Raw genomic sequence first — 17744 nt, forward strand, 5'->3', positions numbered from 1 at the left:
CTTGAGCCACCAGGGAGGACCACCTCCCTCTAGTTTCTGTTCAAGTTGCTCCCCCTGGCCTTCCCTGGCCAGGGAGACTTCTTCCCAAGAGGCGGGCTGTTTGTAGACAGAACTCCACTGGGGTGTCCAGATTATTGCTGTGGGATCAGGCTGGTAGGTGGAGGCCTTCTGTCTGGTTCTCAAAATAAATTGACCTCTAGATCATTTACTTACACACACACACACACACACACACACACAGAGGCACGGCCCGCTGGCAGCTGGTAGCTTCCCATCGCCAACTCCTCCATTCCTCTCAACCGCCCAAGCTGGTAGCTAAGAGTGAAGTGAGAGACACTGCCAATGTCCATTCACACTTACATCAGAGAACAGAGCAGAGATGCATTTCCCAGCCATTGGCTTGGCTAACTGCCTAGGTTCTCACCTCTGGATGGGCAGATGTGCTACTTCTGGGGCTAGCCTTTAAGACTATGATCATGTCTCCACCAAACTCTTTCCCCTCTGCTGGCTGGACCCATGGAGACTAGCTGCAATCATGCAGGCACAATGCCCTCTGGGATGGCAGGGAATCAAGATGGAAAAAGCCGGGATCTAGGAAGCCTGCATGGATCAGGACCTGGAATGTTCAGAGGGTTGTTACACATGAGACAAACAAGCTGCTCTTTAATCCAGTGAGTAACTGCTGGTTCTTTGTGACGGCAGCTGAGCCCCTTACCCCCCTCTTCCCAGCGCAGGGGAGAAGAGCCCGGCAGAGATGCTTGCAATGGAGTTCAGCCCCCAGACCTGCAGGCACTGAACATGCTGGGTTTGTATCAAAATTGGCAGCCTGGGAAGGACACAGTGTGCTGAGCTGGTGAAGATGGACTCAAGCAGACACCAGTTTTAATTTTGTCATTTATTAGTGTTTCAGGTTTGGGGCACTTTTACTTCAGTGTCATTTTCTGTACAATGGGGATAATAATTCACAGGCAAGGTGAGGATTATACGAGATCATGGAAGTCAAGGGCTTGAAAGCATTTACTGTTATTAGTGGGGTCAGCTGCTGTCCAGTCTTCTTCCAATCTTCTTTCTCCAGGAAGGCGAGATGGAAACTAAAGTCTTGAGTGCCACCAAGCCCTAAAATATCCAGTGACTCTTGAATGCATTACAAGTCATTAAAACTTTCCTTTTTTAAAAAAGAGTTATTTTATTTATGTATGCATACAAGAACTGGGGTGTAGGCCAGAAGTGCAGGGGTAGGGAGGGGTGAAAGGATTCACCAGAGACAGAGTGGGGAGCAGAACAGGCAGATCTACTGAAATACACTGCTGAGGGGAGCAGAAGGTGAGACAGGAGAGGTCTGCTGTGCCACATGGATCAGCTCCCTGCCCGGATCAAACTCCCACTGCAGTGGCTGCCGATAGCTTCATAGCGCTGAGACTTTAACCCCTGGGCCGCCAGGGAGGCCAAAGTCCTTAAAACTTTCGACAGTTTTTTAAGCAACTACTATGGGTCAGGGGTAGGATGGGACTGGAAGATAGAGATGCCCTTGTGGAAATTAATTTCTGCTTTCTCAGGAAGCATCAGCTCTTCCCAGGCACACACGTTGGAGTCCAGTTCACCTACTAAATGGAAATTTACCTCCACTGGGACAGAAATTCTAACTTCTTCACAGCTCTTTCTGGGCTGCCCAACACAACCTGGGCATTGGTGTTTTTAAAGCATCTAGGTGTTCCCAGGGAATAGGTGGAATTGAGTCTACATTCTCTTCTTCCGGGTCAGTTATCCACACCACCCCAAACAAGTGTTTCTTAAAGGGCTGACCTTGGCCATCCCCTGGCAAAACCTTCTGTGTTTGCCGTTGCCGACAGGCTGATGTGCAAACTCTACATGACCCCTGAGGCCTTTCGCAATCTGAATCCAGCCTCTTTCCATGAACATGAGTGACTGAGATTGACTGAGCGGTCCATGTGGCCCAAGGACTGCTCTGAAGGCTTCACACATGTTCTCCCATGCCATTCTCACCTAACCTTAGTCATTAATCACCTGGGCCTGGTTTCCTCATCTGTAAAATGGGAACACGCCCAGAAAAGCATTTAGCAGGGTGTTGGTAACAATTATTGCATCATTTTTTTTATAGAGTGTTGGGGTGCAGAGGTGTTAAGTAACTTGCCCAAGGTCACAGCTCTGATAAATGAAGGAGCTGGGGCCTGAGCCAGGAAGTCTGGCTTCAGTGCCTAGACCAGCCTGCTTTGGCCCTGTCACTGAAGGCCTGTGCTCAACTCAGAGCCAGCTTTCAGAAGCGCCTTGATGAGGTCACCTTGCTCAGAAGATTCTCTCTGCTATTAGAATGTTAGAATGCCTCCTCCTCCAGGAAGGCTTCCTTCCTGTGCTCCCCTCTTCTATGCTGCCTCAGATAGCAGCAGCTGCTCCACTCTGTCCCCTCAGCCTTCTCAAAAGAACACTCTCCACTCTCACCTCACCAACTGTCGCTGAGATTACAACTGTAGCGTTACAACCCCTCGGGGCAGCAATGCCCTCTGTTACCTCTGGCTTTGTTGCATGAGGCCTGGCACAGAGCAGAACTCTGCAAATGTTTGTTGGATTTATTGTGAGCCAGACCAAGAGTGAAGAACAATACTGCTGGCAGGGACAGCCTGCCACTCTCAGCAGTCGGTGCCCTCCAGAGTCAACACACTCCACTTTTCTTTGGCCCAAGCTTCTGCGCCATTTGCTAGAACTTGCAGTCCCCTGGCCCTGTTCTCACTCTGTTCTCCAGCCTATCCCCAACGTCAGTCAGCTGGGGTGTTCATCCCTAGAGGAGCCTGTACTGTCCAGCAGCAAGAGTCTGGGAGATTCCTCAATTTCCTAGTTCATTTATTCCACAAATGTTTATTGAATACTGACTATGAGCCAGGCACTGTGTTTGGCACTGAATAGAGGGTGGAGAGCAGCCTAGGCATGGCTCCTGGCCTCATGGAGCTTACATCCTGGTAGGGGAGATACCAAGAAGCAGACACAAGTGGATGTGCAATGGAAAGTTCCTTATGGAGGAACAGAATTGGAGACTTTGACATGGATTATTCAAGTACTGTAATCAGGGAAGACCTCTCTGAGGAGGTGAATTTTCAGCCCAGGCCTGACGGTATGAAGAGTTCAGTCATGCAAAAGGCAGAAAGAGCATTCTGAGCAACGGGAACTGCATACACGAAGTCCTGGAGGTGGGCTGGAGGGTGGGACACTGAGGAAGTGAAGGCAGGCCAGCGTGGCATAAGTACAGACATAAGATTGTTCTAACAGAAACTGAGACTGGACATGAGGTTGGGATCTGCAGAGAGCCTGGATTTTCTTTTTAGGATGATAAGGTAATAGACTACAGGTTTGAGATTAGAGTTGACCTGATATGATTTATATGTTCAAGCCCCCTCTGGTTGCTGTTGAGACAGAATTAGAGATTCAAGGTAACCCTTTAGCAGCGAGAGCAGTGACTGGGGGAGGTGATGAGCCAGACCAGGGGGACGGCTGTGGGCTCACAGACAAGTGGACGGACTCCAGAGATAGTTAAGAAGTAGAATTTCTTAAAGATTTCCAGAACTAAAAAAAAAAAAGCTTTATTGGCTGTCTGCGACAACCCCAGCATGGGGTGGGAGTCAGGGGCACCAGAAAGGCCTGGGAATATAAACAAGTCGTCAACTCTGGAAACAAATACATACAGTTACCTCCTCCCGCCCTGCCCCCACCGTCCATATTTCTGGGAGGATGAAACAAGATCAACCAACATGATGAAAGTTCTGGGCCATTTCCACCTCATTCAATGGTGTCAACGGGCTCTTCTGGAGTTGGGGACTTGAGACATAGAAATGTGCATCCCACAGTCCCACTGTGAGTAGAAGGCTAGGGAGTGGCCTGGTCTCCTGGGGACAGCAAGCTGCCACCTGAGGCAGGCTAGGAGAGGAGGAAAGGAGGAGAGCAGGTGAGGGATGGGGAGGAGGGAGAAGAGGAGGGAGGGAGGAAGGAGGGCGAGAGGAGAAAGGAGAGAGGAAGCAGTTTTTCTGATCTTTTTTTGAGAAAGGTGAAGTTGGTCTTAGTCTCCTGCTACCTCCCTCTCTCCCCCGTCTCCCAGCTCCTGGGAACCTGCCCAGCGCCCTGCCCTTCCTCTCCCTCCCACTATCTGTCTCCCTCAGGGGCAATGCTGGCGGGTGACCCACTCCCTAAAGGGATGCCCTCTCTCCTCACTGCTGTGCAGCTCAGATGGTCCAGGACAACGGCGCAAGCTGACTCCCACTAAGGAGTGAAAGAACTACTTCAGCTCTTTATGCCACAGAGCGAGGACTTTCAAAAGAGCTTTCTGGGTCACTTAAGTGACCTCTGCTCTCTTACCCACTTCTCTGAAAGCACCCTTTCCCCCCAGGGTTTCTGTAAACTCTATCTTTGAGCTCATGAACGTTCCTCAATTCAGCCGCGGGGGTAGTTCCATCAAAGAGTCAGGGGGAGAATCTTCCCAGGGGTGATATTTGAAGTATTTAACAACAGATGTAGAATAAGCAGCCATGAACTGCCAGCTGGAAGAAGCGTGGCCTTGGGGTATGAGACAGATCATGGGGTCCTGGGGGGAAACCTCAGGAGCCCCCGTTTTTTACCGATGACATTTACCACAGCCGTGTTTCTACATCTTAACAACTGGTCTGGTGACACCAGTCCAGCTGCATGTCAGTCCCACGTCTGCCCCATCTCATCTCTATGCTCCCGCCGGGAACAGTGGTTGGGCAAAAGTGGCCAGGGTTGGAGCTGGCTGATGAAATGACCTCTGAGCAGAGCCAGCTGTGTGGAATCCTGGGTGAACAGGATCTCAGGCCCTCCACCCACTGTGTGACCTTGAAGGGCCTAGCCGCCTCTGACTGTCCTTCCTCTCGCCCCTCCTTGCAGTTATTTTTGTCCGGCCTGACAGCCCTTGGCCGTTCCAGCAGTCTGTGCTCCGTGAGCTGGATGCAAACCAGGCATCGAAACGTCTGGTGCTGAATCCCCAGAGGATTCTTCTCTGGGCCCCATCACGTGGGAACATGCCCTCACACCATGCGCCGGCGAGGACCACACACCTGCGAGCAGCAGGGCGAGGGGTCCTTAGATGCTCAATCCTGGCTCCCGTCTGGGGGGACTGTCCGAGTTCTGGTTGTGAGGATGCCCTGTCTCTGAGCATTAGTGCTGCCTGGAAACCTCCCAGCTGTTTGCAGGGAGCTGTCAGTCAACTGGAGGGTGGGAGTCTGCAGCCAGGAAGATGATGGGAGAAGGACCTGCTGGGACTCCAGTCCCCAGAGCTTGACCATAGTGGACAGTGGGCCTGTCTGGCTGCAATGGGACCTGTCCAGCTGCAGTGGAGTAGGCCAAAGACAAGTGGGAAGGGGCAAGGGCAGAAACAGTTCCCAAGAGACTTCTTTGTGGCCCCTGCTCAGTTACTGGTTTTAGGGAGCAAGGTAGACACTACGTCCTGGTTCTGACCCCTCTCGAGGGAAGCAGCCTGCCTCAGGCCATTGTGCTTTCAGGTTAAAGCTTTGTTCCCAGAGCTGAGAGTCAGCCTGCTGCTCCAGACTGGGTATGGCCCTTAGGGGCTCTCCCTGAACTCATGTGTCCAGGTAAGAAATGAGACCAAGCCTCTGAGATCAGAACAGCTCGGAGAGCTGGCTGGACAAGCAAGACAAGCAGTGAGGAGGGCTGATGGGCTGAAGGAGGAATGGGCCTCTGATGGGTGAAGTTGCCTTCATCTAGAAGCTAGTCCAGGAAGTAGAGCAGAAAAGGCAGCGCCATTTTTAGAGCTCCTGGAAAAAGGACTCTCCTCACTCCTGGGCGGAAAGCCAGCTCAGAAAGCCCCGATTTCAGTGATTTCAGAGACCCAGGAGTGGCAGCACACAGCTCCGGCTGGCCTCCCAGCTGGCCCTGGAGAAGAGGGCCTAGGAGCAGGAACCACCGCATAAGCAGGGGACCCCATCACGCCAAGAGGTGTGGGGGAAGGAGAGCGCAGGAGGGGTGTGACGTGGCTGCTCCGGGCAGCCCTGCTGCTTGAGGTCAGGGGCAGGGGTGCAGCTGGCCTCTCCAGGGGGCGGGCCCTCCGGGCAGCAGATGCCCCTCGACTAGGCAGCAAATTCCTCCGGGCTGGCAGGATGGTGCCGGCAGCTCTACGCACGGGAGTGGTTCGGAAGGCCGGGATGGGGTAAGCAAGAGAGGAGGCACTGGGGAGGACAGGACCGGGCACTCTTCCGAGGATGGCGAGCTGGCTGCTGGGGGATGACAGCCCAGGACAGCTATGGAAGAAGGACCAGGGCCAGGCAGGGAAGGCCAGGGGACCAGTGGGTGTGGGTGAAGGTTCCATCTCTGCGGCATAGCTGTTCAGATGGGAGAGAAGGCGAATCCGGACGGGGTCTGCACGGCTGCCAGGCCCTTCCAGGACGCCCAGGTACCTGATGACCTCCGTGAGGCATTCCCGAAAACCAATGCTCCGAAAGTCGACTGCCAGGGCTCGGGCATCAAAGAATCCTGCAAAGTGAAGCATGGTGAGGGTGTACCAGGGTCGGGGGTAAGCACCTCACCTGGGGCCAGACTCTGACTCCTGGACTGCCTCCCCCACTCACTGCCTGTGTGACCTTGGGCAAGTGACCTCACCCTCTGGGCCTCCCACCTGCAAAGTGAGAATGTTTTTCTCTACCTAGAGCAGAGAGGGATGGGTTTTGAGGTTGAAATAATTCATTAAACTGTGAAGCACCATAAAATATAAATTTGTGGTGAATTCAAAGATGCAACTCTGTGGCCAAGCTAACTTGCTTTGAGTAGATGCTTGCCAGGTGTGGAAGCTCTGTGCCCGTGGAGGGGTAGAACACCCAGCCTGCTGAAAGGATGCTGGGGGAACCAGCAGCAGCCTTCAGCACTGGGAGGGCCCTCGGAGAAGGCAGCTGAGTGTGGCAAGGAAGCAGGAGGTCCTTGGAGGCAGCAGATCTGGGTGCAAATCCACTTGCTGCCTGATTGTGATCAATCTCTACGCTTCAGTCGCCGTCTCTATAAAATGGACCATCACATGTCTGCTGCAGAGAGTGGTGAGGGTGAAATTAAATGAAGCAGTGCACAGAAGTGCTTAATATATATATGATGTTAGCTATCATTTTTCTTACTATGTGGTTGCTGTAGGCAGTGGAGGGTAGACTGGAAAGCAGGACCCATCTCTGGTCCTCAGCTGGTGCCGCTAGGCTGAGGACCCTCTCTTTGGCCTCCATGGAGGGACAGCTTGGCAGGAGACACATGTGGAGTCAGGCCTCTTGGGGGCTTTGCTATGTCTCCTGGCTCTCTGCTTTGCTGCGTGAATTTGAGCAAATCCCTTCACTTTTCTGCATTCGCTATTCTTGTTATTTTTAAAACTTTTTTTAAAGATTTATTTACTTATGCATGCAAGACTGGGGTGTAGGCCAGAGGTGGGATGTGTGTGTGAGAGGATTCACTAAAGACAGAGTAGGGAACAGAACAGGCAGACTGACTGAAATACACTGCTGAGGGGAGCAGCGGGCGAGACAGGAGAGGTCTGCTGCACCATGTATGTAGCTCCCCGGCTGGCTGGGGATCGAATTCGTGCTGCAAAGGCTGCCAACAGCTTCACAGTGCTGTACTTAACCCCATGTGCCACCATGGAGGCCCAACACCATTCTTTTTAAACTAGCATCTGCAGATAACTTACTAAGCGCTTCATTTGCATTATCTAATTTAATCCTCATAAAATTCCTTTCATTATTCTTGTTTTGGAGGGGAGGAAACCAAGGGACAGAGAAGTTAAAATTTGTCTGAGATCATAAAGTGAGTTGGCAGCAAGGATTCAAATCCATAGCCAGTGCTCTAAGCCACAGCTCTCTGTCTTCCTATCAGCCCTTTGGCAGAAAACGGTGATGACAACAACCCGCTTCCTCCATGGTGTCGTGAGAATCAAATTCAGTTTTCAACGTCTTCCCCACTGGTGCCTGGAGATAGACTCTCAACTGCGGGTCACCAGCTCTTAGCATCAGGGTTATCGGCACACTTGCTGCACTTGCACATCCTCAAACTCCAGTCCCGACCCCCTGGCTCAGAATATCTGGGGTGGGACCCTGACTGCCTGTCCCCTTCTGTCCCCCCATGACACTGCTGTGGGTTGAGGCACCAAGTTGGTTTCATAACTGTCCCCTTTGGGAGGAGCAAGTTAAGTTCAGGACTTAAGTGTCCATGGCCCAGGTCTGCAGAGCTGTCATGGTTTCCAAATTGCCAGGTCACTGAAAGACCTGAAAGACACAGCGAGGCTTCAGGTGGACAAATGTGGAATTTGCCCAGAAGTCTTTTTAAAGCTACAGTTCCATGCCTTTATCCGTGCCTCGGAATGAGTTACATCTGCGTTCTACTCCGTCCTGCGTCCTGTCTTCAGTGATGAGCAGGACGCTGCCCTCCAGCCATGCCAAGGACACGACAGCCCAGAGGGCTAGACAGAGGGGGGTTCACACCAGTGAACCCGCCGTGGCTGAGGTGAACCCCCAGGCAGACCCTTCCTGGCTTCCCAGTGGGATCCCAGCGAGAATGAGCTCAGTCATGTTTCTGTTTAATGTGGCCCGGGGAGGCGGCCTAGGAAGAGAATGTCACAGACTGGAAGGAGGAACTTGAGGAAGGGTTGGGACACATAGAGACACCAAAGTAGAGCGAGTGATGCTGGAAGCTAGGAGGTGGACTTGGTGTGAGATCATAAAGAGTCGGCTCCGGCCCTCTGCCAACTGTGTGCTCCCTGAGGGCAGGAGCCGTGTCTACTTTGCTGCTGAGCCCAGTGGTCCCCCAGAGCTCAGCCCCCAACTCTGTGGCAAGAACAACTGTCGGGAGAAAGGGACACCAGTACCTGTCCCACCAGTGGCGTGGAGCATTTTCAAGTGGTCCACCGTCATCTGTAGGACCTCGGCTTTCTCCAGCTTGGAGGAGCCCTGTGTGCACAGAACAGAGAGTGAGGCCTCAGCACACCTCTGCCGCTCACCTCGTGCACAGGCCTCCAGCACGCACTGCACCAGCCTCTCCTCTCTCCATCCCTCACTCCACCACAGTCTGCAACTGGGCTTCCCCTCGGCCAAAATGTCCGAACTGAATAGGGTCTCTTCAGGCCTCATTGTGGTCCAGACACTGCTGGCCATATCCCCTGAAACCTTCTCCCTGGGCCTCCCTGACACCACTTCCTCGTGGTTCTTCGCTCACCTGGTCTCTGGGTGGTGTGGACAGAGACTACCTGGCCTCACAGTGCTGTCCCCAGTGGGTACCTGCTCACTGTCCTCACTGCATGCTCGCCAGGAGGGGCTCGTCCACCTTCATGTTTCATGCACTCATCACCAGGGTGACTCTCCTCCCAGCCACCTGCTCCCTAGGCCAGCCCTCCTGGGAATACGACATCAGACTCACCACGCCTGAATCTAGTTCATCATTTTACCCCTAATGCCCTTGCTTTTCCTCTGTCACCTATTTTGGGACATGTTTCCAGGCATCACCTGGTCCCTAGGGGGAAACCCAAGGGTGAGATGCTCCATGTGAGTTCCTGGAGGGCAGTTCCATGTCTAGCTCACATCTGGTTCTGTAAGGGTTTTAGTGAACATCTGTAGAATGTTCAGGACAGGATCTTTGAGGCCATCTGATTGATTCAGCTGGCTGCCCACTCTAAACTCCGCCCAACATGCTCACTAGCAGAGTGCGTGCTCCCCAAGCAACCTGCTCCACTTTCAACAGCTCTGAAAACATCAGTTGTTTAGAATCACACTGTTCTGTGCTCTGGTTCAGTTCTGCTATTTTTTTTTAAAGATTTATTTATTTATGCATACAAAACCCAGGGTACAGGCCAGAGATGCAGGGAGGGCGTGAGAAGATTCACCAGAGACAGAGTGGGGAGCAGAACAGGCCAATTGACTGAAATACACTGCTGAGGGGACCCGTGGGCAAGGCAGGAGAGGTCTGCTACACCATGTGGGTAGCTCCCTGGCCAGGGATCGAACTGCTGTAGTGGCTGTGGATAGCTTGATGGTGCTGAGACTTAACCACCATGCCAGGAGGGAGGCCCCTGTTCTGCTACTTACTAGCTGTGTGATCTGGCATAAGTGACTCCACCTTTCTGTGCTTACCAGGACCCGACCTTTCAGGATGATTTTGAGGCTTCAGTTGAATGGGATGATAGCCCTGAAGGCACAACACCTGAGAGTCCCCAGGTGAGATAAAGTTCCATCCCCGTGCCCCCGCACCCCCCGCCAGTGACTGAGAGCAGTAACAACCTCACAGCACTCCAGGAAGCTGCTACAGATCAGTAACAGATGCCACGTGGAATGAACCCGCTCTGCCACCCACAAGGTGTTTCCTCCAGCGCCAGCGGCACCCTCACCTACCTGCTTCTCGAAGGCGGTGGGGACCAAGCGCCGCAGTTCAGAGAGGCTGCTGTTGATGCGGTCCCGGCGCCGCTTCTCAATGATCTAAACAACAACAGGCGTTACCCGTGGGTTCATCAGTTTCCAACATGTATTTTTGTGAGGTGGGTTAGTCTGTTCTGATTCTGTGGAGGAGGAGTCTGAGGCTCAGAGAAGTCACACAGCAAGGAAAGCCAAAACTGGGAGCGAAACCGGGAACTCTCATGGGTCAGCAGGAGTGATGGTTAAAACATTTAACCACCGATTAAAACCCAGCAGAGCACCCAGCACTCAGAAGAGGGGCAGCAGTCACTGGGAGCGAGGCCCTGGAGGCCCTCCCCCATTCTGGGTGACCCTTCAGATGCTGGCTTGTGGAAGGCCTGAGGAGTCTGGGCACTGCTCTCTCCAGCTGCGAAGGCCTCTCATCCACACGATTGCAAGCCTGTCTACAACACTGGTAGCAGAATATGAGAGCAGGGCAGAAATGACCCTCATTTTACAGATAAAGAAAATGAGGGCGGGACCATAAGGTCTCACCGTTAGTGAGAGGCAGGGCTGGCTCTGCCCCATCCCAGGTCTCTGGGCTTCCAGTGCATCCTGGGGGGAGAGTGGGGTTGGGATAAGATGGTCAAGGGCACGGAGGGGGCCTCCTTCTGGTCCCTCGACCATTCTCAGCACACTGAGAAGAAATGGAAGTTTTGGCTTCCCTTCCAGGGAAGGCTGGAATAAATAGCGGCTAATTGTATGTCAGGTTTGTCCTGAGTGCATCACATTAACCCACTTCATCTTCAAAACAACCCTTTGAGGTGGGTGCTATGGTTATTTCAGCTACAAGGATGAAAAAATGAGGCATAGAATGGTTAAGCACCTTACCCAAAGTCACCCTACCCTCTAGCTACTGGCGGGGCCTGGACTGGAACCCAGTGTACTGACAGCTTAGGGGTGATGTTTCTGACCGGAGTTCTCTGGCCGGGTGGCTGGGAACGCAGGGTAACCTCTGTGGAGCAGCTCTGCTGAGACACACACTCACCCCTCTCCGTTTTTTCCTGGCTTGCATCTGGGAAGGACTGGGGGTGGACAGCGGCCTGGCCATCTGGCTGGAGAGAAAAAGAAAGGCTGACTTTTCAGAGCTGGGGGGCCATCTCCCTGGCCGCGGCTGACCTTGGAGACCAGCCACAGGCGCGCGCAGCCCCCTCCAGAGTGGCTCTGGTCCATGGGGCTGGGAAGACACACTGGGTCCCCCGGGGACCCATTTCTGCCCCAGACCAAGTCCCCCCCTGCGCTCCGTTTTCTGCCCGGGAGTCTCGAGGTCTCTGGGGTACACTTGCAAGGTGGCCTTGGGGGGCCTGGCTCTCGGCCTCGCGCTGCCCCTGTCCCCCAGGAACAGCCGGGCTGGCCGGGGCGGGGCGGGGTCAGGGAACCGCGGCCGGGCTCCTGCAACCCGATCCGCAGCCCCTGATCCCCCGGGTGGGGCGGGCGAGGGCACGGGCCGCCGGCGGCGGGGCCGGGCCGGCGGGTTGGGTTTCAGAGAGAGCCGCTGGGAACGAGCGTGGAAAGAGCAGATGCCGCCGCTTCCCACGGGCCGGGCGCGCCGGCCGCCGGCCCTCCGCCCGCGCTGCAGCTGCCGCCTCCTCCCACGCAGCGCGGCCGGGGGCGGGGTGGGGGGGCGCATCTGGGGCACAGCCCCCCCACCCCGCGCCTGCGGGGCTCGGCCCTGGAGTCCCAGAAGCCCCAGTCCTGCGGCACCTCGGCCGCCCCTGCGCAGACCCCCCGGGGGCTTGCTCTGCCCCCCGCGGAACCCCTACCGGGAAGGGGCTCAGACCTCGGGGCTTTTCGTGCCCAGACATTGACTGAAATCATCTCCAGCCCGACTGCTCGACTTCTTAACGGTTTCCTGCTCCAGGGGCCGTGAGGGGATGCTGCTGGTTGCACTAGGGATCTTTCATTTGGTCAACTCCCTGGAGCACCCTTGGGGTCTGGGGCTGCACTGGATGGTCAGCCAGGCCCCAGCCCTCCAGAGACCCGGCTCCATCACATCAGCAAGTAACTTTACATAAGGTGATTTTACACTTTTAAGACTAATACAAAATGCCACATCTGAGCAGGAACCCACGAGCTTGCCTCCACCTGGCACCTGCTCCTCTTGCCCCTGGGTTCTTACCTCCTGGAGGACCCTACCTCCCAGCTCTGCAAGGCAGATACTCTAATTCCTCCTGTGTCCTCACCCCACCTCATGAAAACCTGCCAGTCCCACGTCTAAAAACCACCTCGCATCTGTCCTCTGAACCTGCCCTGCCTCTCTCAGGACCAAGCCTCTATGGTCTGTCACCTGGACCACTGCAAGAGACTATTACGGGGTCCCTTTGGCCCCCAACAAGCCTATTTGCCTATGCAAATCTGATCTTGTCAGTCATTCTCTTAAAACTCCTCAGTGACTTCCCAATGCTTTTGGGATCAAAGCCACCATTTTTCAGGTGGCTCAGCTGGCCGGTCACCTCCTAAACTCAAGCCTTTTGTTCTATGTGCACCAGCCTGTGAATGCATTCCTTCCTGGACTTGTACATACTGTTCTCCTAGCCTAGAACACTCTGATCTACCCCTTTCCTCTTCCCCAAACCTCAGCCCCTTAGCCTAGCAACTTCTACCACCTTTCAAATCATAACTCAAATGTCATCTTCTTGAGGGAGTCTTTCTTCACATCCCACCTTCCACCAGGTACCTCCTGCTCTACACTCTCCTCGCATCCTGTGTTCACCTGCATCTTGCACTTATGCCCTTTTTGGGTTTTATACCTCTACACAATTATTTGATTAAAGTCTGCCTAAGACCATAACCCATGTCTGTTTCATTCATGATTATAGCCTGTCCTCAGCAAGTGCTTGGAATGTGGCACAGCTCGTGGCTGAGCAACTTCCTCCTGCCCTCATCTTTGCCATGGAACTGTAGGCCAGAGACAAGCACCATGAAGTCTACATTGCAGATCTTTGCAGAATGGGGGCACAGTTGAAGTGGCTCACAGGAGGGTCCTAGCCCATGTGACTGCCCTCTTGGCGTGGAGGTTGGATCATTTTCATCAATTGCTCAGAGAGAGAAGGTTTCAGGAGAGACCAGGTTAACATTTGTGAAATCCTACTGCTATGCCCTTGGCATTGTCCAGCCACATTTGGAAAAAATGATTTTCCATCTAAACATCTGGACAAGAAGGGTTGGTAAGAGGCCTGTGAACGTTCCTGGAAAGGATGGCTCAGTAGCTAGGTCTGAACTCACATGGCCAAATCCTGAGATCTATAGGATAGCTTCTTTGCAAAGCTTCACTCAGGACAAGCCCTAAGAGCAAAGGTACGCTAAGAACATGGCCTCCTCCCAGCCTCGCCTCTGGGGGCCGGATCAGGCCTCTCTAGGGGTATTGGGTTAGCCATGCCTATGTCACCGCTTCTCAGCCTGATCCCTCCTCAGGGACCATTTGTGGGAGTCTGGCACACCCTTTCAGAGCAGAGCGGCTCTGCCACACCCTTCTCCAGTCTCTCCATCAGCTGTGCTCCGCAGTGTTCTCCATCTCCTCTCACTCCCATATCTCCCGGGCAAACCTCCACTCACAGTTTTCTTGGCATCACTATTTATATTTCCCTCCTTGAGCTTAACAAAAGTTCCATTTTACAGATGGGGATGCTGAGTCTCAGGAAGCTAAAGCAGTTTGTCCAGCCCATGCAGCTGCTAAGGAACAAAGCCAGCATGGGAATCCATGTCTTCTGGCTCCAAATTCAGCATTGTTTTCCCTCCTAATTCCAATTTCCTGTCTGTCTGAATAGCCCTCCAGTCCCTTATCCTTAAAGCTCCCAAGAGCTCAGCCAGAGCTTGCTTCCAGGCTGTGATCTGGCCCTGACAGTGGGAGGAGGTGTGGGAGCCTTTTGTCTGAGAGTCTGAAAATAGGGCAGATTTTCAAGGAATCAGAGGAGATATGTTGACCACCAAGAGCTGCTGTGGGCCTCGAGGGGTCCCAAGCCAGAATTCTGTGGTCTCTTCAGGGTAAGCCAGCTTTTTAGCTGATCTGGCTGCCAGTTCTCACTACTCTTGATACTCACCCTCAGTTTCCCCTTGGGAACTTCCCCGTAGAAACATTGCAGATGAACCCACTCATAGGACATCACCCAAAGGCAGAATCACAATGTCCCCAATGAAGGGAACTCAGGGAGTACTGAGCCCACTTGTAAAATAAGTAAACTCAGAGAGGGTATGGGATCTGCTCCAGGTCACCCAGCAAATTAGGGGCAAGTCTAGAACTGGAGCCAAGTACTGGCTTTTACTCCAGTGCTCTTCCCAGCACACCCATAAATTCATCATCCCATTATGTATACCTCATAGCCAGTACTTTCTGTTCTGGACAGCACTTCCACATTTACTTTCTCATTGATTGCACAATAACCCCGCGGGTTAAGTATTGTTGAGCCTATTTCCCTTTTAGGAATAATAATCGTAGGATAGATGGAGTGACAGAGACACAAAGAGTTAAGAACCCTGCCCAATAAATCCAGTCTTCAGGTTTCTAGTCTTTTCATCAGACCATGCTGCCTCCTGATCATGGCACCCTCCAACTGAGTGGTGACCCCTAAGAGGACAACATTCATTAGAAGTTACCTGTGGCAAAGCAGGGAGCTATGTCTTCAGGTACATCACCTCCTCAAAACCTCACCTTGGGAGATATTTGCACCCCATTTTGTATGGGAGAAAACTGAGGTTCAGAAACAGGTATAGTCACTTGCCCGAGTTAATGGTGGTAAGAGTTGAACTCAGGACTATCTGACTTCAAAGGCACCATGTGGCCACAGACCCTAATCCAGTAAGTGACATGTGACAGGTGCTCATTACATGTTTGCAGAGGGGGCGGAGAGAGGTTTCTAGTCTCATTTGGGACCCAGTTGTGTCAGAGGGCTGGGCTCAGATAGGAGCTCTGTGGGTGATTCCCACGTACAGAGCAGGACACCATCGGCAGACACCCACGGTGACAGTGGGATGCACCCTGCTTTTTACTCACATCTCTGAGTGTGGGGGCTTTGCAGCCTGCCTCTGGCCCTGGGGAGGCTGGCTGTCCTGGTCCTGTGGCCCTTGCCACTGTTTATCTGGTTTTCTTTGTACAAGAAGCTCTTCTTCTCTGAGAGTTCCCCGAGGGCAGAGGCCAAGCAGGATACATCTGGGCCCCCCAACACAGCCCCGGGTCTGGGCCACAGCAGGCATCGTTCAGCGCTCCCTGAATTGAAGCATTGATGTCTGCCTGGGGGAGGGTGCTTTGGTGAGTGCTACAAAGAGGGGTCTATAAGTCAGCCACTGCCAGATGTCCAACTGCTTTCTCTCCTCTGAGGGGGGTCTGCTTCTCCAAGAAGCTAGACAGTTTCTAAAAATGTCCCTCCAACTCTGGTTTAAAGGACAAAATGCTATATGGGAAAAAAATGCCCATTGATCCTTTATGTCATGGCCCAGCTATCACCACCTTCAAGAAGCCCTCCCTGCTTGGGTGTCCTCACAGCCCACATGGTCTTTGTGTATGACCTGGCATGTCACTGACAAAGCTGCAAATTCTTGGGAGGACAGAAGCCACCTAGTTCTCTGGCATCAGTTTTGTGTCTCTGACTCCTAAGGACCCAATGACATTGAATTTGAGATCCCACACTATACTATACCTCCCCCCCCCCCACACACACACGGTGCTGAAACTTTCCTCTACTTCTAGCAGGCAGAGACCCACAATTGCTTCTCTAACTAGCAGTTCCTGCTTAACTATTTTAAAAGGCTAATAAGTTGCATAGGAAATTGTGTTATACACACCAAAACCTAATGTACAGAATGCAAGGGGACTATCTATTGCCTTATTGTCTCCTATTATAAGCTATAAATAATTGGAAGCTGATGGCATTTTTGTGGTTTGTGATTGAAGAAGGATCCTCTGGTCTCAGAAAACTGGGCATGATTGAAATGATGAAATGTCTTCAAAAGCATCCTAAGAATGAACTAAATCCGTCTTCCAAATCTAATCTAGAGCGTCAGGTTTGGATGAGCCAAGAGAGATCAGATGGCCCTCCTTTTCCCAGTCCCTATCCTTCATTTTACTGATGAAGAAAGAGACTTAGAAAGAGAAAGCAAAGACCCAGGATCATATGGAAGATTAGTGGCAGATTCGGGGCTGGGACCCAGGCCTGCAGATTCCCAGTCAGTGCCTGATGCTCTTTCGGGGTTCTGGATATCACCTGTTTGGCTGCCGGACATTAAACGTTTTTATGCTTAGGCCCTGTTCTAAAGCCTTGGCATGCATTATCTTATTTGAGTCTCCCAATGACACTATGAGGTGGGTCCTATTATTCATACCCATTTTACAGGTGGACAAATGGAAACTTAGATTGTTTATAGGATGGAGAAGTAGCAGAACAGCATGAGTGCAATTTGTTCTACAGGTTTGAAGAAGGTCTGAATATTTACAAAGACACTGGCAGCAGGAAGAGCACTGGAATCCGAGTCCAGGTCCTTGCACTGACCACAGGCAAAGCGGTTATTATTTTCTTCAATTTCAAAATCTTAATTCCAAAGTGCAATTTGCTCGAGGGAAAGGAGATTTTCTTTTTTTGGAAGTCTTTTGTGCATTAATATGAAAAATGCACCCGAGCAGGGGTAAAATTGGGAAAGTATGCTTATTCTGCAGAGTCAGCGAATTCCGGAGGGGGGTTGGGGGGTGTGGTACCAACAGTCTATGAGGGCTGCCTAAGATCTTTAGGGAAAGCTCCTCGCCAATAGGCCCACCTGGGCACTTGGACAGAAAGATGGTCCTCAACTGGATATCAGACCCTCGAGCGGAACTCTTCCTCCAGACAAGTATCCTGAGCCCCAGAGGGCCCAGGGCGCACGGGACCCGAGGCCCTGGGGCGTGGAACAGCACACCCAGCACACACTCACCCCTACACTACACACACCTGCGGGCTGTCGCCCACACTGGCGTCTCCCGAGGCCGCACCCCAGGACTAGTGACCGACTCCCTGGGCCCGGCCCAGCGCGCAGCCCCCACCCACTCCGCTCGTCCTGGGCGCGCGCATCCCTCCATTCCGGCCCTTACCTCAGCTCGCTCTCGCGGCCCACGTCGATGGGTCCGTCGGATTCGCTGTCGGAGCAGCTGGGCTCCCTGGGCCGCTTCATGGCGAGCTCTCAGCCGACGGGTGCCGGCTCCCAGCCAGGAAGTCGGGCCCCGCCCTGGCCCCGCCTCGGCCCCGCCCCGGGGGCGCCGCCACAGCCCTTTCCCAGGGCCCTTTCCAGAGCCGCAGCCCCGGGCGCCCCGGCGCCCCCTCGCCCCCGCGGTGACGCGCA

The 17744-nt window shown here is 53.2% G+C and overlaps 1 protein-coding gene across 2 annotated transcripts; it reads right to left on the bottom strand.

Moving 5' to 3' along the window:
• Positions 1–859: 859 nt before the first annotated feature.
• Positions 860–17615, bottom strand: HEYL (hes related family bHLH transcription factor with YRPW motif like). 2 transcript variants are annotated; one of them, XM_037499437.2, is made up of 5 exons: positions 17497–17615; positions 11431–11497; positions 10383–10466; positions 8867–8948; positions 860–6507 (listed from the first exon to the last, which is right to left on the bottom strand). In XM_037499437.2, exons 1-5 carry the CDS (start codon positions 17574–17576, stop codon positions 5834–5836), a joined length of 987 nt encoding a protein of 328 aa, XP_037355334.1. In that variant the 5' UTR covers positions 17577–17615; the 3' UTR covers positions 860–5833. The 2 variants fall into 2 exon arrangements, with proteins under 2 accessions (XP_037355334.1, XP_054547161.1); XM_054691186.1 differs by having other exon boundaries at positions 11431–11493; positions 17497–17530.
• Positions 17616–17744: the final 129 nt, after the last annotated feature.

Source organism: Talpa occidentalis, unplaced genomic scaffold, assembly GCF_014898055.3.
Source record: "Talpa occidentalis isolate TD23 unplaced genomic scaffold, MPIMG_talOcc4v2.1 talOcc4.9, whole genome shotgun sequence".
In the NCBI taxonomy this organism is placed as follows: domain Eukaryota; kingdom Metazoa; phylum Chordata; class Mammalia; order Eulipotyphla; family Talpidae; genus Talpa; species Talpa occidentalis.